We start from the raw sequence: 22867 nt of genomic DNA on the forward strand, positions 1-22867 counted from the left end.
AACCTGGAAAACCCTGGAGATCTCAGTTTGACAGAGCCCAGCTGGCCTGAGGTGGTCAAAGGACATTGAGAGAGACAGAAAATGTGATGGAGTGATGGAAAGAAAATGAAAATGAAAATGAAAATGAAAGGAGTGATGGGTGGGATCCTGGTGGGACAGGAGGGGAGAGAAGAGCCCTGAAGTGAGGAGTGGGTGAGTGCAGAGATCTCCAGAAGGAGCAGCTGGAGGGGGGGAAATGAAAACACAAAACTGCAGAATGGGGCGAGGAATGAGCAGCTGGGCAGGGCGGGGGGAAGAGGAATTGGGGGGGAAAAGGCAGAGGGGACACGGAGGGGACACACAGAGGGGACACACAGGGGACACACAGGGGACACACGGAGGGGACACACAGGGGACACACAGGGGACACACGGAGGGGATACACGGAGGGGACACACAGGGGACACAGAGCAGAGCAGGGGAAGTGGCAGCAGCGCTGACTGGAAGCCCTGAGTAAGAAACAGCCGAGTGGCTCGGTGGAAGCCAGTCATCCACGGAAAAAAAAAAAAAAACAACAAAAAGAAAACTTTTGGGAAGTGCTGATGCACCGAAGAGGGGGAAAAAAAAGAGACCTCCCAGCAATGCCCTGCCGGTTACTGGGCAGCCCCGACCCTGGGGGAGTTCTCAGTGGGAAAAGCGAATTTTACATGGGTCTGCTGCGTTTTTTTTTTTCCATATCTATGAAGCTTGATGGGAACGACTCTCAAATATGTGTTTACATTATAAATAAATACACAAATATATGTGTACACGTATTTATTTGTGTGTGGGTTTGTCTGTGCATGTAGATATGCCTATGCATGAATACAATTTATGTATGTGTATGCTCGTTCCTTTATACATATATTTTAGGAGAATAATCACAGCCTGGGTTTTTCCAGGAGGGAGCAGTCCCTGCTGGGGGTGGAAGGATAAAGCCAGCCCAGAGATGTGGGGCAGAGGACAGGGACAGCTGGCAGGGAGGGGACCCAGCCCGAGTGCTCCAGTGTGCAAACACAGAATCATTCAGCTTGGAAAACACCCCTGAGATAATTGAGTACAACAATTAAACCCCACTCTAAACCCCGAGTTAAATCCACCACTAAGCCTTGTCCCTGTGGCCCTGTGTGCTATAGACACAGAGTCTCTATATATGTAATATATGTATATATATGTGTATATATGTATAGATACGATATTTCACAGTCACTGATGGGTTTGGGCTGAAATGAACCTTAAAGATCATCGTGTTCCACCCCCTCACCTGAATGGGGCAGAGGGGGTTTTATGTAGAGTTTTTAATCAACCATACATATATATATATATATACACACATATTTATAAATATATACACACACATATACACAGATACATAGAAAGAGGCACATATACATAAACACAGATACACATATAAAAACACACGTATGTGTATATATATTTATACGTTTTAATATTTATATTAAAATGGGTTTTTATATATCTATATAAATATATATTTATATGTCTATATGTTTATATATTTCTGTATTTAAATGCAACGTGTTATACGTTTATATATTTATATATTCAAATATTTCTATATTTTTATATTTAAATATTTGTATGTTTATACGTTTATATATTTTATCTGTTTATATGCATTTATATATTTAGACGTATTTATATTGGGGGTTGTTTATATATATTAATGTATTTATATATATATATTAATATGTATTTCTATATTTATATATATTTCTATATATATTTATACATATATATTTATATATATATTTTTCTCTATATATATATATTTCTATATACTTATGCATTTATATATATACTTCTGTATACTTATATATTTTTATTATATATTTATATATTTATATATTTTATATATTTATGTGTATATTGTGTATATATATATTTATACCGGGGGTCGTGTGTAGTACGTGTGCGCGCACAGGTCTGTGCGTGTACAGCTGTGCACAGATGTGTCCAGCTGTGCATGGGGGGTTCACACACAGGCCCGTGCGCGCCCCCGTGCCCGCGGACCATGACGTCACTCCAGCCGGGGCCGGCGCGCCCATGCTGGCGCGCGGCCAGGGTGACGTCACCCAGAGGAGCCGCCCCGCCCCTCCATTGCCACCACGTGACGCGGCCCCATTGAGAAAACGCCGTCCCGCCGGCGCGGCCCCGATATAAGGGCGGGAGCGGCCGAGCGCGGCCGGGACACCGGGACACGCGGGGACAGCGGCACCTCCGCGCTCTGCCCTGCCCTCAGCGCCCTCCCTCCGCTGCCCAGCCATGGTGAACCTGCGGGTGTGCGCGCTGGACTGCGAGGCGCTGCGCGGGCTGCTGCAGGAGCGCGCCTCGCAGTGCCTCGTCCTCGACTGCCGCTCCTTCTTCTCCTTCAACGCCGCGCACATCCGCGGCTCCTGCAATGTCCGCCTCAGCACCATCGTGCGGCGCCGCGCCAAGGGCGCCCTGGCTCTGGAGCACGTCGTGCCCAATGAGGAGCTCCGCGCCCGCCTGCGCCAGGGGCTGTTCCACAGCGTGGTGCTGCTGGACGAGCGCAGCGCCGACCTGGAAGTGCCCAAGCGCGACAGCACCGTGCTGCTGGCGCTCGGCACCCTCTGCAGGGAAGCCCGCGGTGCCCGCATCTGCTTCCTCAAGGGTGAGTGGCCGCGGAGGGGCCGGGGGAGCCGGGCCGGGCAGCCCCGCTCTTCTTCCCCCGGCCGTGCGGCGCTCACCCCGCGCTCCTCTCCCCCCGCAGGAGGATACGAAGCTTTCTCCTCCGCCTGCTCCGAGCTGTGCACCAAGCCGGCCGCCCCCGCCGGGCTCAGCCTGCCCCTGAGCGCCAGCCCCGCGCCCGGCAGCGCCGATTCGGGCTGCAGCTCCTGCGGGACCCCGCTCTACGACCAGGTGAGCGCCGGGGGCAGCGGGCGGAGCCGCGCCGGGCGGGGAGCGCTGCCGCCGAGCTCCGGGCGGGGGTGACCGCCGCTCTCCCTCTCTGTTCGCAGGGCGGGCCCGTGGAAATCCTGCCGTTCCTGTACTTGGGAAGCGCCTATCACGCCTCCCGCAAGGACATGCTGGACGCTTTGGGGATCACGGCGCTCATCAATGTCTCGGCCAACTGCCCCAACCACTTCGAAGGGCACTACCAGTATAAAAGTATCCCCGTGGAGGACAACCACAAAGCAGATATCAGCTCCTGGTTCAACGAGGCGATCGATTTCATCGGTAAATGGCGCTTTTTCTGGGTTAATGTCCCTTGGGAAGTGATTTTTTTGGCATGGTTTTTCCCCGATAGAACCTCTACCCGAGGTTGGGGGAGTAGCATTCCACCGGGAAGATACACTCGGGGAACATTTCCATTAGTTTAATTCTACTCACAGGCATAATCTTAGCTTCATTAAGCTGTTTAAAATCTTGATTCCAGAGGCACTGGTCTTGCAGAAAAGAGTGAATTTAAGCGGATCAGTATTAAAGTAATCTTGCAAGACTGCTAAAGTGACCTGGAGGAGCTATTAGTATAATTGGAACTGGAGCCCACAGTGAAAATAGCTCCTTTCCCCAGGACAAAGACTCCCTTTGTCTCAAAAGCTCCGGGTGTACCTATTAGGCTAAGGAAGGGATGGATTAAAGAAATGTAAAGCAGCAGTCTGTGCTTTTCCCACCTCTGGAAGCCGTGAGACTTGTTTGCTAACCGTGTGCTTTGATTCTTTCAGACTCTGTGAAGAAGGAGGGAGGAAGGGTCTTTGTGCACTGCCAGGCTGGCATTTCCCGCTCAGCCACCATCTGCCTCGCTTACCTCATGAGGACCAACAGAGTCAAACTGGACGAAGCCTTCGAGTTTGTCAAGCAGAGGAGAAGCATCATCTCCCCGAATTTCAGCTTCATGGGGCAGCTGCTGCAGTTTGAGTCGCAGGTCCTTGCCCCCAACTGCTCGGCAGAAGCCGGGAGCCCTGCCATGGCAGTGTTGGACAGAGGGGCATCCACCACCACTGTCTTCAACTTCCCCGTCTCCATCCCGGTTCACACCACGTCCAGTGCTTTAAACTACCTTCAGAGCCCCATCACTACTTCCCCGAGCTGCTAAAGGAGCAGCTGAAGAACGTGGCCAGGACTCTGACTTGCTGTCTCAGAAGTGCAATAACTACAGGGACAGTGGCACTTGTGTTTTGTGGGGAGTCGTTCATGTGTCCCAGAGAGGTGTCAGTGGAGAGGAGCTCACCCAAAGCCAGAGAAACCAGGTGTTTCTGCCTTCTCAAGCAAATGTCTGGATGTCTGCACAGAGATCAAAGGACACTGGCTCTTCCTGAGCTGTCCCTCCTTGTTTTCTGTCTGTCCTAAGCCTGCTCCATGTTTAGTAGCATGCTCACCAGTATTCCCATTCCTGGACACTTTAAGCAACACTGATGCTGTCCCCTTTTGTATGACAGTCCTATTTATTTATTTTTACATTAGTGCGTTATTGTTGGGTTTTTTGTTGTTTTTTCCTTCACAAACGTAAAGTTTCATTTCTAGAGAAACCAAATACCTCAGTATTTTTTGGTACTATAATCCTGTGTGTGTATATCTGTCAGCTCTTCTTGTTTCCCAAGCACTGACATGAAAGCACCAGGCGAGTGCTTTTTTTTTGAGTTGCCAAGGGTTATATGTTTGCTGGTTTATTTATGATGTGAAATAATATATTTCTTCTTATGAAGACATAGTTTTGTTACATGATTATAACTTTTTTTATACAAATGGAATAAATTATGATATTTCTTTTCATCTGGATTACATATTCTTTAAAACACTGCATTTCACAGTCCCAAAACTCGCGTGGAGGGTGAAGAGCTGTAATTTTCAACTCTTCTGGCCTCAGGTCTTGACTGAGAAAAATGGGTTTAAACAACATAATTGACTAGAAACTACTGCAGGTTCTTAACCTGAGCTTTTCTTTGTCCCCATGTAATTGTGTGCAGTGGCAGGGAGCCAAGGCTGGCTTCTCAGCTGGGAGTGGATTTGGCTGCCCTGATGGCTGTAACAATTTGAACCAGCTGAGCCTTGGGCACTGGGCTACAGTGAATTTAAAATAGTCCTTCTCCTAAGAAGGAGGAATAAGCTTCCTTATTCCCTGTTTACTTTTAATGCTCGAAAGGTTAAGTCTAAAAATTAACCTGTTAGTAACAGATCTCAAAGGCTTGGCACAAACTCCAGCGTGTTTTTCTTTTTCTGTCCCATCTCCTTAAATCCTTTTTGCAACTCAACTGGTGCCTGGAGTGAGGTATTTGCCTGGCTGGGCTGTGTCTGTAAACAAATCGGGGCATGACAAGGGATCAGGTAACCAGCAACTCACTGATTTCCTTACCCAGACCCAAATAAATTCTTTCCTGCTGGAGATTATCACTAGAGTGACTTGGATCTGGTGTTTCTGTAGAGGCAATGAGCAGAGTGATGTAGCACAGCCAAAGCCAGGCAGGGGAGCTCCAACAGCAGCTCTGTGTGCAGGAGCAGGGTGAGTGCTGGTCCTGGGGCAGAGCTACACCTCTCATGGGCTCTGTGGGGCAGGACAGCATCCCTGCTGTCACATCCCCATCCCTGGTGCCTGTGGGATGCAGCTGGAAGCTTGGTTTCCTGGGCAGGGTAGTGCTGGAAACGGAGAGAGGGATGCTGAGGGAGCAGCAGGAGTTTCCCATACTCACTCCAGAAGGGAGTTCTTGCATATCTGATGTTCAAAGAGTCAGATCCAACTTTTACCCGTCAAAAATAGTTTTGCTTGGGCACACACAGCAGTTTCTGACTAAATTCAAGGATCTTAAGTTGCGATCTTTAGTGTACAGGCACATGTTTTGGTGATCATAAAGCAGCTGTCCTGTCATCGCACAGCAAGATGAGCCAAGCACCACCAACTCCTGCTGCAGTTCTGCAACTTCCCTGGGGTGTGAATGGTGCTAAAATCCAGGGCTGTTCCGGTGGGAGAAGGTGCCCTTGAAGGAGGGGATGATGCACTGCTGCCTCTGGAGTTCTTCCACGTCAGCTGCCCCTCTGTCGTCAGCGCCGCACGTCAGCCCTCGCCGGCTTTCAACCTGACACCAAGGGAGGGGGAAAATGGAGCAGCTAAAGCAGGAGAGGTCCCAGGGCACTGAGAAGTGAAGTTAGAAACTCAGATCTTCCTGAAGTATACCAGAACCTCAAAGTGAATATCCTCCCCCAAACCTGTCCCGTGCTGCAAATCCTGCAAAACCCCTTTGTCCGTGGAAAATCCTTTAGCATGTCGAACCTGCCATTGCTGTCCTGATTAAATATTCAGGAGTGTCTCTGAATACGTGAGCCTTTTTACACCTGCAGTAAAGGGTGGAACAAACTTTCACCTTCAAAGCAAAGCAGAGCTCGTTCAGTGGAAAAATACAACCTTGGCAGGCTTGGCCGCGCAACCGATAAAAAAAAAAATCCTGCCTGTTAATCGCAATTCAAACAGAAATCCGCTCCCTGACAGCCGCGGGAGCTTGTTTATGTGTTTCTTGGAACAATGAAACTCATTACCTGGCAGCAGATCAGCTTTTATAACCTAAGCAGGCACCTGACAGAGGGGTGCAAAAGAGAGCTGCTTCAGCACAAAGCCTGCTGTGAGCAGCCAGCCAGGGCAGCGCTCCCTGCGAGCCGCCCAGCGCTCCCAGCTCCCACATCCCATGCCCTTTGCCAAGTCTTTATCGGGATCTTTCTGCTGCTCCCTGTAATCCGACTCCGACGCTGCCCAGTCTCAGACTCCTGCGAAGTTTTTGCGGGTGGGATCGCACCCAGATCCCAAAATGCTCCCGGTGTTAAAGGGAGGACACGGGGGAGAGAGAGGTCGGAGAGAGAGACTGAGAAATGTGGGACAGTTTTGGGGAGATGGATGGGATCGGCTGGGGGTTTGCTGGCAGTGATGGAGAAGGCAAGGTGAGAGCCACAGGAAAAGGATGCCCTGGTGCCACAGCCAGGCTGAACTTTGTGAAAGAATCTTTACTTCCCACCCCTTATTCTCCCAGCTCTGCTGCTTTGTTTGATTGGAACATCAAGTTACACAGTTCACCCCGGTTTGGGGCTTTACATTCCCCTTTCTCTGCCTCCAACATGAGGTGGCTGTCCCCCTGTTCTAGCAGGACGGGTACCCAGAACCCAGAACCCTGGCACTCAGCAGGCGTGTGTGTGGGGCTTTCAGTTTGGATAAATGTGCAGCTCTCCGATTGCATACATCCCCATGGAAACCACGAGGAGTTTCCCCTCGGTGAGGACGGCTGTAACATCACTTCCTGCTGCTGACAAACCAATTTGTCATGAAGTGATAAAAAGGCATGTTTTGTGTTTGCAGGAACTGGCTCCGGGCTTTGTTCCTCCCGAGCCAGAGGCTGCTCACCCGCCCCGAAGGCAAACAATGGCCATTGTGTGCCCTGCAGAGCAGCCATGGGGACAGACCAGCCCTTGGGGTCCCCAGAATGCCACCAAAACACCCCAAATTGAAGCGGCAGCACTTAGCACAGCACCCACAGGTGTGTCCCCACAGCCCAGGGGTGTCCCTGGCCCCCCACACAGGGACACAGCACAGGAGCCCTGTGTGATCCCCAGGTGAGGAGCAAACTCAGGGGACACAGCCTGCCCAGTTATCACATGGCAAACAGAGCCAGAGCTCCAGATTAGATGTGTCTTGGGTAATCCCCTGCTCTCAAAGCTTTTGCCTGTTGTAATCAGCACTGGAGAGGTGCAGGGTGTACTCAGGCTTAGGGACTATCCTGGATTAGTCACCCCAGGATCAGACTTGCAGGGCCACAAGGATGTGTGATGCCATTGCATTGAAAAAAAAGAACATCACATCCAGTTCAGACACAGGCAGGTCTGGCTGGCCTGGTTACCACCTGGGATTTTTCATCTGCCTGGCTCCAGGGTAGCAGAAAGGACACTGAGAGGTGTTTGGAGGTGATGTTTAAGTGCAGCCCACTCCCCAACTCTGCAGTCACAGCAGGATGGGGAAGGGGAAAAGGTGGTGGTGTGTGACAGTCACAGTGTGGTGAGAAATCACAACATCTCAAACCATCTAAACCTCCTTCTGATCCTTTCGTTGGTCCAACAGCTGTGTCTGTGACAGACTCTCAGTGCAGCCAGCCAGACTCTGCCCAGGGCTTTGGCTTCCCCAAATCTGCTCCCATCCAAGGCTGGAAGGAGCTTGGGAAAACAATTAAAACACAGCCTCAAATCCAGTCATGCTGAAAGAACAAATTGACTCTGAGATTTGTGCTGTGTGTGGCTCCTCACAACACTCTGTCTGCTACAGAGGCCACTGCTGATGGGGATTGGCAATCCAGGAGTGGCCTGGCCCAAATGGGTCCTGTTAGCCCCCATCGAGGGTGTGAAAGGTTAAATGGGACCCAGGAATTAAAGGAGAGACTGGGGATGAGAATTTTCTGGCGTCCCTGTGACCCTGAGCACAACCTCTGAGGGGTGAACCCAGGTACCCAGGGGAAGCAGCTGAGTTGCTCTGCTGCTGGGCTGGGTGAGGAATTCCTGGTTTTGAGAGCTGTTTCCCACTTTGGAAGGGCAGTTGTACAAACCTGTGCCTGTCTGGGGAGCAGTGCCAAGCTCCTACCTGGAGCTGACACTGCTAGTCTGGCACAGAGCAAGCTGGCTCTGTTATTGTGAGAAAAACAGCCAAAACCAGCCCAGAAAAGCTTTGCTTTTTGTCTTTGTGTGGTGTGAGGAGCCTATCTCCAGGTGTGGAGGTTTTTTTCTCCCTTCACCGTGGGAGTTTTCCTTCCCAGGGTTTTGCAGCTGCCCTGTGTGGCTGCTGTCCCCCCTGGCAGTGCCAGCCTGGCTGTGCTGAACCCCAAAATCGGCTGAGAGGCCCGGGGAGGTTGTGCTGGGGGTTTCCTGAGCCGGGTTCTCAAGCTGCAGCATTTGCATTCGTTTCCTGCTGACTCGCCCTGGGCTTCCCCTGGCGCAGGGGACGGGCTGAGCTCAGACACCGGGGGCAGCTGTGAGGAAAGTGAATCCACAAACGCCACAGGTCTATGTCCAAAAAGGAGGCAGAGGAGTCCTTTTGCTTTATTCGAATAAAGGGAGAGGCCATGGGGCATTCCCCTGGGATCTCTCAATTTTTGGAGGATGCAGCCTCCTTTTATCCCAATTTCCCTCTCTCTTTCCCCATTGCTGAGGTACTTGAGAGGATCAGACCTTCCAAACACCTGACACCTGAGATTCCCCTCTAATGTACAACCCTCCCTTTTAATTTTTAATTCTTACAGAATTCATTTTTTTCCCCGTTGCTTCTTTCATCTTCCAACATCCAATTCCATTGATCAGCAAACCTGCAGTCTGTTTGTAAAGGCAAAAAATCTTTTTCCGTTCATCAATCAGTGGAATCCATCCCATTGTTTCTTTTCTCTCAGTGCTAAACATATCTACCAGCAGATCCTCAGCTTGTTTGTAAAGACAAATGTGACCTTGCTCTCACCTGGGCTCCAGGTGGGCTCTCAGCCCCCTGTGCTTTGGGGTTTGCAAGTGCAGGAAAGTATCAGGAAATACTGTTAGAGTTAATGCACATCTGCAGTTTATATCCTCCCTAAATTAGAAAAACCTGCCATTAAAACCACATGGAGCTATGACCCGGCTGCCAATTAACAAAACCTTAACAAGATTTGAAAGAAGAATGCGATACTGATGTGTGAAATTTTATTTAGATCATATTTTGGCAAGAATTTTGAGAATATACTTAAAATAAAATGCGTCTTCCCAGTGTGTAAAAGACATGAAAAAAGCCTTCATGAACCATCTCTGCCACAACTGCTGGAGAACAAAAAAAAAAAAGACTATAGGCCACGTTTAAAAATAAACTCCCAGAGGACTCTGATATGACGTGGTTACCTTCTAACTCAGTAACCAGTTGACTACAAATTAACAGGTTCTTACTACACAATGTATTTTTTTTGAATCACAGTCTGTCTCAGAGCCAAATCTAACTCCCACCTGTACTCAAATAATAAACCACGGTGTCATTTCTAGACTTCTAATTTCTGAGATAATTTAATTTGAAAGGATTTTTTTTTTTTGTTTTGTTCTCCAGCAGTTGTGGTAGAGATGGTTAATGAAGGTTTTTTTTTTTTTGTTTGTTTGTTTTTTTTTCAGGGCTTTTACACACTGGGAAGATGTGTTTTATTTTCAGTATATTCTCAAAATTCTTGCCAAAATATGATCTAAAAAAAATTTCGCACATCAGTGTCTCGTTCTTCTTTCAAATCTTGTTAAGGTTTTGTTAATTGGCAGCTGGGTCATAGCTCCATGTGGTTTTAATGGCAGGTTTTTCTAATTTAGGGAGGATATAAACTGCAGATGTGCATTAACTCTAACAGTATTTCCTGATACTCTGTACTTGCAGCCCAATTGGTAACTCCTGTCCTTCCTTGTCTTCTGCAATGAAATCCTGATGATTGTGGAGATGCATTTCAGGGATTTTTTGGGTGATACCTTAAAAATTACCAAAAAAATTTGGGGTGATAACTTCAATTAATATTATTAAAAAGTTTAAAATTATACCAATTGTTTGCTGTCCCAAAATCATGTCCAGCCTTCTCTCTGTGACAGAGCCAGGGAACAACTGGAGCTGTGTCAGGGAGGTTTAGGGTGGATTTTGGGAAAGGTTTCTTCCCCCAGAAGGTTTTGGGCACTGCTCAGACTCACAGGGAATTCCAGATCTCCAGGAGAGCTTGGATATCACTCCATGGATGCCCAGGGTGGGATTTTGGGGCTGTGCAGGGCCAGGAGCTGCACTGGATGATCCTTGAGAATCCCTCAGTGATTGTAAGAATCCACCCTGAATATAAAATACAGGACATAAAATGGGATCTCTGCTGCTTTGCAGTGATTTGAAGTGCCCAGCTCTCATTGCCACCAGCCAGAGAGGCAACTGATGTAAACAAATGGCACAAACTCCGTGCTGGGGAGTCTATTTTAATCACCTAGGTGGTTTCAATGTTACAATACAGGATATTTTCTGGGGCTTTGTTGTTAAAACAAAGCCTGCCGTCCTCCACGTGTCAGCTGCGATAGCATCAGCTGTGAACTCGGGGCTGTCTGGGCACATGTGGCATTTCCCCCGTGTCCCTGGGCTTTGCTGGGAGAGCAGGGCTCCTGCCTGATGTCTGGGTGCCAGCCTGGAGGGGAAATTCAGCTCAGTTGTGCAGAAAAAAAATGTTCCCTGTGAGGATGGGGATGCCCCTGGATGCCTGGAAATGTCCAAGGCCAGGCTGGATGGAGCTCTGAGCACCCTGGGACAGTGGAAGGTGTCCCTACATGGCAGGAGGTGGGATGAGATGATTTTTTTCCATCCCAGGCTATTCTGTGCTCCTCTAACTGTGTCTGTGTGATGGCCACTTCTGCCTCTCCTAGCTCTGGGTGGGTCACACCTTGAGATGACCACTGTAAACACCTTGAAATGACCACTGGAAACACCTTGAAATGACCACTGGGAACATCTTCAGATGACCACTGGAAACACCTTTAGATGACCACTGGAAACACCTTGAGATGACCACTGCAAACACCTTTAGACCCCCCGATGGCTGAGAATGAGGAGCCCGAGCGCTCTGGGCTTTCCAAGGTGCATAAATGCATCTGTAACACCCACTGAGGTTAGCACAGGGTGAGTGGAACAGTCGGACTGGGCAAAATTGAAGCTCTTTCGGCTGCTGGAGCTTGGTGGAGGCTCTGTTGCATCACTTAGAGCCGGAGGATTTGTGGCTGCCCTGGAGGAGCCAGCTGAGCAGCGGGATGGAGCAATAGCTCCCACCCTTTCCTACTGACAGGGAGGAACTGGAGGGAACAAAGCTGTTCACAAGGAGGGGAAAAAAAATTCATTTCAGTCTCTTCTTTCGCTCCTCCGACTCTGTTAGGTTTTTCTCCCTCAGGGACATCCCAGCGCTGAGCATCCCCCAAATTTCAGCACCTTTCCTCGTTTCTCTCCATCCTTTAAACGCGTGTGTGCAGGCGCCAGTGGGGATGGGTGTTTATAACTCCTTTTGTTCCTCTGTTTACAGCTTCCCTTCCAGGCTTTCGGGGATGGCTGACGTCAGGATGCTCCATTTGGGCTCCTCTGTACTTTTATCTGGTGTTAATGCCTTCCAAGAGCCGCAGGAATGCGGAGCTTGGGGAGAGAGGGGCAGCGGGGAGCCGGCGGCGCTCAGCCCACCCTGCTGTCCCCGCCTGGCAATTGGCTTGCTGGGCAGCACCATGGTCATTTATGGCCTGGAGAGGGGAGGACCTGCCCCTGGCACCCTGTCTGTCTGTCCTGGCAGCTGGCACGGCCCCGCCTGGCACCGCCAGCTGCTATTTTTAATGCGCCCGGGCTGCATCCCAAGTATAGCGAGCTCTATTTCTGGTGCAAAACGATCTTCCTGGGTGGGGGTGCGGGGATTTTTTTTTGCATGAAACTCATGGGTTTGGAGGCAGGGAGAGAGGGAGAAACAGCTGTGCACAACTGGAAGAGAGGCAGGAGAAGAAGCAGGGAGAGCTGGAGGACATGAAGGTCTTGTCCAGAGGGAGAGCTCTGCTCTCCAGTGCTCCTCGCCAATGGTTTGCTCATGGATCAGGAATCACAGAGGCCTGGGCTTGGTTTACAGCTGGGGTTTGTTGAGGACGTTGCATTTATTTGAAATGGGCTGCTGGGCAAGTTTGAGATTCCAAAACTTTTAATGAGGCTGCGAGGGATGAAGAGGGATGCTAAATGCAGAGCTGTAAACTCGCTGGTTGCTTTCACCAATTTTGGACCCGTTTCTCATTCCAGGTCAGCCAGATCTCAGGAGGAGCAGAATGCCATTTGTCCACCAGGGCCTAAAGAAATTCCTGAAAAGAATCAAAAGGGGTTGATGGTTTACTGCAGGCCTTGTAGTGCTACCAAAATGCCCCAATAGCACTGCAGACTGCTTTAGAGAGGGGATGTGACATTGCTGGGGACACCTCTGCTGCTGCCTGCAGGGCTTGAGCAGATGGAGCAGGCCCTGCCAGGCTGTTCACTGCTGGAATCTGTTCCCCAGGCAGGAAGGGATGTGCAGAGTCATGGATTGGACTGCTCATGGCTGTGGGTCCTGCCAGTGAAACATCTGAAACTGGAAGTCTGAAATGTTTCATCCTCTGACACACAGGTGGGCTGGTGATGACACAAAGGCTTCTGAGAAGATAGAAAAGGATGTAAAAGTTTTCTTTAAGGCTTAATGCTATTCTTAACTTTTTCAGTGCCTTCTAAGGACCTGCACTGCAATGACAAGTGGCACAAAAAATGTGACACTAATCACTGTGCTAATCCAAGTCCAGTTACTGAAACCTGCTGTTCTCTTACCTCCACCCACCCGTGCACCAGGAAGGGCTTTTTCTCAGCCATAAATTCAAAGTTGAAATAGTTGCATTTCCAAAGCTGACAGCTTTTCCTTGGTGATGTTCTTTTAGTGGTTTTGAGACTGGGTGAAATGTTTCTGACTTTTGTTCTCACCTAGAGCCAGGTACTCATGTCCAGCTGGGGCCCTTCAGGGACAGAGCTTTGTTTCTGAGCACTGTTTTCTCTGAGGTCTCCATCCCCAACAAACTGGTCCATGCTGGACTCTGCAGTGCTGCAGATGGATTTCTCCTCTCTTACAGCAATCTGGGACACTTCTTTTCCATGGGCAGGTGCTGCCTGTGGTGCCACAGTACTTCCAGCTTTGGAGACTTTGGGAGGGGAGTGCCACAGAAATGCTGTGGGTGCAGGAGAAGCTGCAGAGCTGTTTGATGTTGGTGGAGAGCCTGAAATCTGTCCTGGTGTTTGCCCAGGCCACTCACCAGCTTTGGCTGGCTTGTTGCTGCATTTCCCCTTCCCAGTTTCCACTCAGGGCCACAGTTTAACCCTTGGAGAAGAGGTGCTGGTTCCCCATTGTTTTGCCCTTCCCACCATGACATAAGTGGGGATAAAATATCGCAGTGTCAGAAGTGGCACCAGTTGCTCTGAGCTGTTCCCCTTTTAACCTGGCTTTCTACCAAATCACCAGTCCTGGGGATCTCAATTTCCTCACCCTCCTCCTCCTTCTCTGCAGCCAGGGGCTCTGAGAGGTGGTTGAATGATGAGAAATGGCTTTGCAAGGAGTGTGGTGGCAGCTGAGCTGTCACTTGTCCTGGCTGGTGTTTGCAGAGGGGCTGTGCTGCCTGTCCCCTTGCCTGGTGGCTGCTGTGATCTGTTTATCCTCTCCCTGAGCTGCAGGAACTGCTGTTCCCTCGTGCTGCAGAGTTCAGGAGAGGGCTGGAGCTCACTGGTTATAAAAAGTGATGGCTGTGCTGTGCTGGGCACTGTGTGGGGAGGGTGGGTGCACAGGGGAGCTCTGCAGATCAGCAGTGCCTGTGCCAGCAGCCCTCAGCCTGGAGAAGAGGAGGCTCAGGGGTGGCTTTATCCCTCCCAGCCAGGTGGGAGTCAGGCTCTTCTGCCAGGGAACAAGTAGGGACAATAGGAAATGGCCTGAAGTTGTGCCAGAAGAGGATCAGGTTGGACATCAGGAGGAATTTCTGCATGGAAAGGAAGGGGAAGGGACTGGCCAGGGAGGTTTGGAGTCCCCATGCCTGGAGGTGTTCAAGGAAGGGCTGGATGTGTCATGCAGTGCTCAGGGATGGGTTTGATCTTCAGTGATTCTGGGATGCTCATGGCTGGCTGGGGGGTGTTTGTGGGACCCCTCAGCCTCCTCCTGCTGCCCACACACAAAGTGCCCACCCAGCCCCCTGCAAGGAATGCAGCAGCAGAGCCAGCCAGATGTGTTGGATTTCTCCTCTCACACAAAGGTGGAGGAGATGCTCACCAACAGCCAGGGCCACTCTTGGAGGTGTTGGCCACGCTGAGAACCCCCCCTGACCCAGGGGAGACTCCCATGGGGGTTTCACAAGACCTTTGGCTCCTCTCAGACATCAGTGTGACAACCCTGGCCTCTCACCACCCACAGCGGGAGCATCTGCATCCCTGCATCCCCCATCCCCGTGCCAGTGGGGCTGGCACTGGGGATCCCTGCAGCTCGGGGCTGTGTGAGCCCTGCTGCCCGCGCTGACGTGGGAGCTGCAGGAAGGAACAGTGAGTTCCTGAGGGGACATTCCTGCCATAGCTCTGCGGGGCCCGTCCCCTCCCCGCTCCCCGTCTCCAGAGGCTGTTATTGAAAACCATTTCCATGGCGCTTTTCCAAGCCCATATTCCTTTTCACACGCCAGGGGTGGAAGCAAACCCCCCTCCCTGCCCCGGAGCCTGCATCCAGAGCCTTCTCCCAGCAGCTGTACTTTTCCAGAATGTGCAGGACGGAGCCCCACGGCTCCCTGAGGGTTCCTGGAGAGCAGGAGGGAGGCACAGGAACACAGGTTCCCCACAAATAAAAACATCCATGTCCTCATGCCTTCACCCCTCTTGCTGCTCCTTCATTGCTAATGAATGCCCAGAGATTGCTTGTATAGAAATTGCTTAATCTGCTGCTCGCTGCATTTTGCTCAGTTTTCAGTCTGCAAATATTCTCATTTTTTGCAGCATTTTTCATTGACTTTACAAGAGAACAGATGATTTTTTTGGGCCAGCAGTGCCTCAGCAGCTGTAGGAAAGTCAGAGAGGGGACAGTGTGCTCATCCTGCCCCATCTGCATCGTGGGCTCTGGCTCTGCCAGGTCTGGCTCAGCCAGGTCTGGCTCAGCCACCTCCTTGCAGCACTTGGGTGATGAGGCTGATCTCTGGATCTGGGTATTTCTGCCCTAGATAGCCACAGCCCTGAGCTGTCTGAGGGATTTTTACCCACACAACACACACCAGATCCCTCTGAAATGCAGTGGTTGAGGATGAAACTGAAAGTTCGGAGAGAATTAGTCACTGCTGTACCCTGGTAACGTTGGCAAAAACCAGCCTCAAACACGGTGCAGGCGAGGGTTTTGCAATGCCAGCAGCAGCCTTGGGGCTCAGCTGACACACAGGGAGCTGGGGGGAGCACCCCAGCCCCTCCCTCCTGCCCCAGGCACCCACAGTGCTGGCAGTGGGGTGAGGAGGGTCTGGGGGCTCAGCCCAGCACTCTCCTCTGCGTCAGCCCCAGCCAGTTTGGGGGTTTGTGCTGTGGGACAGCAAACACAGCCCTGAGTGCTTTGGGTGATGGGGTTTGGTCCCCACGGGTCACCAGACCCATGGGAATGCTGTTCACCCACAGTGCTGCCAGTCTCAGAGAATTCCAGAATCGTTTTGGTGGGAAAAGAGCTCCAAGACCAAGCTGTGCCTGATCCCACTCTGTCCCAGCCCAGAGCACCCAGTGCCACCTCCAGGGATGGGGATCCAACCCTCCCTGGGCGGCTCCATCCCTGAGCTCCCTTTCCAGGGGGAAATTCCTGCTGCTGCCCACCCTGAGCCTCGAGGCTGTTCCCTCTCCTCCTGTCCCTGTTCCCTGGGAGCAGAGCCCAAACCCCCATCTTGCTGGACCCACCTTACCCCAACCTCATCTTGGAGGGTCCAAAAATTCCCTTGGGAAGTTTCTGAGCTGAACTCCAGCTCTTTTGACAAGTTTCCCTGACAAGTTTGGCTCAATTTAAAATGTGGAGCTGCTGAATTGTTTCTCCCTTCCTGGGGGTGTGAGGAGGGGGCTGTGGGGCAGGGGTGGCCCCAGGCTGTCCCTGCAGGGCTGTAGGGCTGGTTTGACTCCTTCCAGATCCTCAGGGTTCACGTCAGTGCTGGCACTGGCTGTGCTTAACCACCACAAAACATAGCAACAGCACAGCAGCGCTGGCACCGCACACAGGGGGGAAAAAATAACACAAAATCAACATGAAACAAACACAAACGGGTTTTTCAGGCTTGCCTGGGCTTCACAGCACAGAAAAAGGCAAAGCTTCCAGGAAATGGATCCCTGTGAAGGGATTGTTGTGGATGCTGTGAGAAATGCCAGCCCTTTCATCAGGGAGTGTTTCTGGGCTGGGGCTGCCTGTCCTGCTCTGCTCCTCCCCTGCCAGCTCTGAGCTGCTCTCTGCACCTGGGCACGGCTCTGCTGTGCCCCCAGAAGAGCAAGGGGTGAGTTCCTGCCCCAGGAGAGGGTCACAGACACACAAGGTTTTGGGATGGAAGGGACCCTAAAGATCATCTCATTCCAACCCCCCTGTCACAGACAGGGACATCTTCACTGGACCAGATGGCTCAGAGCTCCAGCCAGCCTGGCCTTGAAGGGGTTTTAAGTCCTGGAATCCACTTCAGAAGAAAGGGAAAAGCTGCAGGGAGCTCCAGGGAAATGCAAACCCCCATCTGTGTCACATCTGGCTCTGCAGTGGGTCCAGCTAAGTGTCTGTGATCCTGATCAAATCCTGAGCAAATCCTGACCTGAGGGAGCTCAGAGGGGACTCTGACCCACATCTATGAGAGAAAGACAAGTCCTTGTGTGAGCAGCACCACCCTGCCTTGCTCCCCTGCCAGCCCAGTGGCACCAGTGCTGCAGCAGAACAAGGAAACTGGGGTCACAATGGTGGGACAGGTCCCTGGCTGTGTGCAGGCTTGGCACAGGGAGCTGCTCATCCTCTGTACAACCTTCTGGGAGAAACCTGAGCAGTGTTTTGGGTGGCAGAGAGCAGGGGGAGATGGAGAGTGGCTGCAGGTGGGTCAGGGAAGGTGGGAACAACGTGGCCAGGGAGTGAGAAGGGTAAAGAGAGTCCTGATCAGGTCCAGGTTAATGTTATTATAATTAGTAATAGTAAAAAAACCCAGGTAGTCCTTGGAGAACTTGCACAATTGCTCTCTCCTGACCCTCCTGGCCATACATTCTGAGTTTGCTGAGTGCTGCAGACACAGCTGAGTCCTCCCAGTGCTCTGGACATTCAGAGCCTCCCCTGTGGCTGCCGGGTCTCGTATTTTGAAGCAGAGCAGAGGAGGAGGAGGAGGATGGGTCAGCTTTCCTCCTCCCACATACCCTGGCCGTGCTGCCTCCTGCACTTCCACACCAGCTCTTGGCAGGTTATGTGTAGCCCATAGTGCTGATTTTATTTGCTGCTTGGTCTTTTTTCTGGACTTTTCTGGCATTTTCTGGGTAAAGCAGAAAGCCTGGGGGAGGTTTGTCCCAGCTGTGCTGCTTCTGTGTCATTTTTGTCACTGAAGAGCTTTTGGAGCTGTGTGCTCCCAGGACTCTGGGAAACAGCTTGGACACCTCAGGGCTTTCACAGCGAAATCCTGGATGCAGAGAGGAGAAAACCAGGCTGTGACTCAGTGACCTGCACCTCCAGAATGTGACGGGACATTAACCAGCCATCTGCAGCCTGTTAGAGAGGAAAAAACCAACCCAGGTGGCTCTTTTCACCCCAAATTCTGCCAGCTGAGGGGGCTGTGTGGGTGTAGGGGGGTGCCTGGGAGTCCCAGCAAGGTGAGGCTGGTGGCCTGGCAGTGCCTGGTGTGTCAGGAACACGATGTCACTGGGATGTCACCAGCGAGACGTTGCGTCAGCGGTGGCCACCGGTGAGCTCAGGATTATTCACACCAGAGTCACATCTGCTGCAGAACCTGCTGTGCCTTATCAAGGAGCTGAGTCTCCAGCACCTCTGCACAAAAGACAGAGAGGACTGAGTCATGTTTAACCTGTTAAAAATCACCCAGGAATCAATGGAGGGGAGAGAGGGATGGAAATAAGGTTCAGGTTGCTTGAGTAACCCTGGCAGGCCCCAGGCACCAAATGTCACTGCTTTTATCAGCTTCCACTCACTCTGAAATATTCCTTAGCACATTTTCCACCATTTGTTTCCATTTGAAACAAGAATCCACTAAATCCTGTGGCTTATGGGAGTGATGGAGTGACTCATGCTAAGCCAAAGCAGGAGCTGCCCTTGGACACCTCACACATCTGGACTTCCAGCCCCATTTCAAACAGCTGCTGACTCTCAGCCCTGGGACCTGCAGCACCACCCACTCTTCTGTGGCACTGAGGGATGTATCTTGTGTAATAAACAACATGTTTTCTACCTACAATGAGAAAATGTCACACCTGGATTTTTGGTCTGGTAGAAAAGTAGTTGAGATTTAACTGAAGTGTGACTTAACTTGTGGTGACAAGAGTCACAATCAGAGAGATTCATCTTGTCCAGCTTAGCTGTCACATTAGCCAGAGTTTTTTGGTGGGGTTTTTTTGTTTTATTTTTTTTAGTTTCCATCTCATATGACAACCTCTAAAATAGTTGTGGCAAAATGAGTAAATAAATAGCTGCCAGGAGTTTAAATAAGGCTACCTTGGTCATTGTGTTTTCTGGAAGGATCTGTTTTCCTGTACAGAAATCTTTTTCCAGGCTGAATTTAAGGACCTGGGACACTCAGCTGTGAATTCCTGGATATTGTGAGGCCACAATAGTGGGGGCTGTGGGAAAACCAGATTTTCTATGGAGGAGGGAATTGGATGAACAGATCCAAGGAGTGTCTCTTGCTGTGCTCAGGCTGCAGGGAGTGCACAGAGTCCTCAGGACAGTGCCTGCATCCACATAACAAAATTCCCAGGCCAGAAATGGGCATGTCCAGCCTTGGAGGAGCTCTGGGGTGAAAAGGGACAGGGAAGCATCACCCGCGGTGCTCAGCCCAATAAACCCCCGAGCTGCGGTCGGGAGGTGTCGGGTTCCTCTTCATTAAGCGTGTCTGTAATTACAGCGACTTCTGGCTGTCCGTGTCCGTGTGTCTGTGCCCTCTGCTGGGGGGGACAAATCTCTGGGAGCTGCCGGTGATCTCATTTCATGTGGGTTTGCTTTTTCTTTTGGTTTTCCGTGCTCTTATCGGGTGACATTTAGGTGTCTGCCGGGTGTGCCGTGGTCCCAGCAGGGGTTTTTGTGTCCCCCTGCCCTCTCCTGGCCCGGGGAAGGCTGTTCACAGGAGGCAGCAGGTGAGGGGTGGCTGCACAGCATCCTCCCCCTGCTGCGGGGTGTGTGGTTACTCCAGAGCTGCTCCTCCAATTCCAAAACCTTCCAAAACGCTCTGATGACATGAAAGCGTTCAGCTTTGTCTGAGAAATACCCTGGACAAGCTCGCTGGAAGGATGTCACCCTTTTTGGGCTGCACATGCCATGGTTTTTGTGCAGCCAGAGCACCGTGGTTCCCCTCCAGAGCAGAACTGGGAGGTACCAGCAGGGCTGGGGGTGTGTGTGGAACCACCAGAACTCGCCACAAACCCCGTCCCGCCAGCTAAACCGATTAAAAAACTCCTCCTCTTGTCTGACAGCGCTCTCCAGGATATTTTTTTTTGTGAGAACCAAGCCCTGTAAATCCCTCTCGGAGCGCTCCCGGCGCTGCAGCCCGGGCTGTTCGTGGGGAGAAGCTCCCCTCTAGCGGGGGAATCCTGCAGCTCCCGGAGAGCAGAGAGGCTGGAAACCCTGGGGAAAAGAACCTGGAAAAGAACCTGGAAAAGAACCTGGGGGCTGAACATGAGGCAGCAGCCGGGGGATGGGGCTCTGCTCCAGGGAACAGGGACAGGAGGAGAGTGAATGGCCTCAGGCTCAGGGTGGACAGCAGCAGGAATTTCTGCATGGAAAGGTGTTCAGGGATTAGAACTGCCCAGGGAGGTTTGGATCGCCATCCCTGGAGTGTCCAAAGAAGGACTGGAGGGACACTCAGTGCTCTGGGCTGGGATAAGGTGGGGATGGGGCACAGCTTGATTTGATCCTGGAGCTCTGTTCCTCATTGATTCTATGGAATCTATATGAATCTATGGAATCTATATGGAATCTATATGGCTCTATGAAATATTCAAAGCAGAGGCACTGAGTGTGTCCCTGCAGACCCAAAGTGAGGGGGGGTCCATAATTGATTATTTGTCTGTAATGAGAAAGGTGATGATGCAGTTGAGTTGCCCAGTGCTTACAGCTGTGTTTTCAGAGCATTCATTCTCTTAATAGTTGCCTGTTTAATTCCCTCAGCATCCCAAGGTGAGAATTCAGTGGTGTTGTTACCTGATTTTTACAGAGAGAGAAAATGCTGGAAAAGTAGGGGAAGAACATTGGCTGGCAAAGTCATCCAAGGTCAGGATTCAAGGGATGCTGGAGGGAGCCTCACTCGGATCAGCTGTGCTGATCTGTCACATCACTCAGCTGTTCTGCACAGAAAGAACAAAGTTTTGTTATTCTGTAAGTGGCCCTTAACAGAGTAGTGCACTGAAAAATGTGAAGTGACTAAAATGTAACTCTTTGCTCTTCAGTAGCATTGTCAGAGTGGAGGGGGAGGCACAGAGCACCCAAATTTTGGGTGAAATCAAAGAATCATGGGTGGTTTGGGTTGGAATGGTCTTTAAAAACCATCCAGGGTTTTTAAACCATACCCTAAAGGTGTGGGATGCAAACCCAGTCTGAGCACTGGGAAATGTGGGGGGTTGTACCAGGACAGCCTCTAAGCCACTGATGAAACTGTGATTCCTCCTCTTCCCTGGGCACTGAGCTCTCTCCAGTTTGGGGGTTGAGCTTTGTGAAATGCTTTGAGATCTGCTGATAAAACTACAAGAGCAGCTGATTGTCATTTCTCTTACTGCATTTATCAGAGTTTTGGGAAGGAAAGGATGGGTTCTTTTGGAGTATCAGACTGACAGAACTAAAAATATCACAGTGTTAGCAAGGGCTTGATCCCTGCTGCTGCACACTGCTCCAGGCAGGGTGTCTCCTGCACCTTCCCAAACATCCCTCTGGCAGCACAAGGGGACAGGGAATTGTGAGAGCATCTCCTTAAGCCCCTGCCAGTGCACAGGCACCTCCTGAGCTCAGATGTGCCCAGGGCAACCTCCTCTGCAAGGGCTGCTCTCATTTCTGCATGCTCCATGTGCTGGGTTATTCTTCCAGAGCTTTCAGAGCAGAGGAGAGGAAAGGAATGCAAACCAGCATCTTCCTCCCCATTTCTGCTGGGAAATCTGCCCCGTGCAGCTGTGCCAGCCACTTCACAGTGCAAATCCTCTGTCCCTAGAGCTGAGGTGGGGGAGCTTAAGGGAGTTAAACCTCTCTTTGCTGCAGGGTTTTGGTTCCAGGCCAATAACACATGTTGAGGGTTAGTCCTGCCTGACAGATTCTTGGTGGTCTTGGCATGGAGTGAGTGGGTGAAGCTCAGCTCAGTTCTCAGCAGAGACAGATGTTTGTGATTTAAAAAAATCATTACTATGGTTATTGCCAGCCAGATTGCCTGGAATAAAAAAGCTTTTCTTCAGGTCAGGATCAATGCATTTTGGCTCTAAATATCCTTGGGAAATTTGTGCTCTCTGTGATATTTTAGATGTGGAAAATACATTATGAAAATTTAACCTAATTGGGCTTTTGTCCAGAGCATGACCCTGACATAGGAAGAGTCCAGGATAATGCAAGGGCTATTTTGGGAGATGTGATGCTTGATAACCCTTTCCCTGCTCAAGACACTGTCAAACAATTCAGGCCAGCTTTAAATACCAACCATCCAACCCTCCCTGAGTGGTGCTATCCTTCTTTTATGGGGGAAGCTGCAGGGAGGGATTAAACATTTGCCAACAGCTGCCCAAGAAAACAGACAACCTCTGCCAGGACATCATCTTCTGAACCTCTGTGCTGTGCCAGCAGCTGGGGCAGTGCCTCCTGAGAGCCCTGTCCCAGAGGGGCCAGCAGTGGATTTAAATGGGAAAGTGCCACACAACTCTCCTGGGTCCCCTCTGGGTTTTATCTCTGTGACTCAGTGACATGATGTGACCTGCCTGAGGCTCCTCCTCCTGCTGGGGACAGCCTGGTGGCTGCTGGAGCAGCGGTGGGAGAACACAGGAGATAAAAGGAGGCTGCTCTGACAGGCTGGGAAGTTGTTGCCTGGAGGGCAGGGCTGAGATTGTGGCCCAGCTGCAGAAAAAGGACAGGATTGGTGCAGCAGGGTTTGTGCAGCAGGGTTG

General features: G+C 50.9%; 1 protein-coding gene across 2 annotated transcripts; it reads left to right on the forward strand.

The window, feature by feature from the left end:
- Positions 1-2162: 2162 nt before the first annotated feature.
- On the forward strand, positions 2163-4776 carry DUSP1 (dual specificity phosphatase 1). 2 transcript variants are annotated; one of them, XM_079319620.1, is made up of 4 exons: positions 2163-2674; positions 2774-2922; positions 3021-3240; positions 3729-4776. In XM_079319620.1, the coding sequence occupies exons 1-4, from the start codon at positions 2305-2307 to the stop codon at positions 4097-4099; spliced, it is 1110 nt and encodes a 369-aa protein (XP_079175746.1). In that variant the 5' UTR covers positions 2163-2304; the 3' UTR covers positions 4100-4776. The 2 variants fall into 2 exon arrangements, with proteins under 2 accessions (XP_079175746.1, XP_079175745.1); XM_079319619.1 differs by having other exon boundaries at positions 2206-2922.
- The last annotated feature ends 18091 nt before the right edge of the window (positions 4777-22867 follow it).

The sequence above is a fragment of the Erithacus rubecula genome (assembly GCF_903797595.1).
Source record: "Erithacus rubecula genome assembly, chromosome: 16".
NCBI lineage: Eukaryota > Metazoa > Chordata > Aves > Passeriformes > Muscicapidae > Erithacus > Erithacus rubecula.

What these genes read in the sequence shown, in the direction of transcription:
- DUSP1 (XM_079319619.1), top strand. Translation starts at nt 2,305, where the DNA reads ATGGTGAACCTGCGGGTGTGCGCGCTGGACTGCGAGGCGCTGCGCGGG. An exon ending in GGACCCCGCTCTACGACCAG is followed by an intron (nt 2,923 to 3,020) that starts GTGAGCGCCGGG and finishes CTCTGTTCGCAG; the next exon opens with GGCGGGCCCGTGGAAATCCT. An exon ending in CGAGGCGATCGATTTCATCG is followed by an intron (nt 3,241 to 3,728) that starts GTAAATGGCGCT and finishes TGATTCTTTCAG; the next exon opens with ACTCTGTGAAGAAGGAGGGA.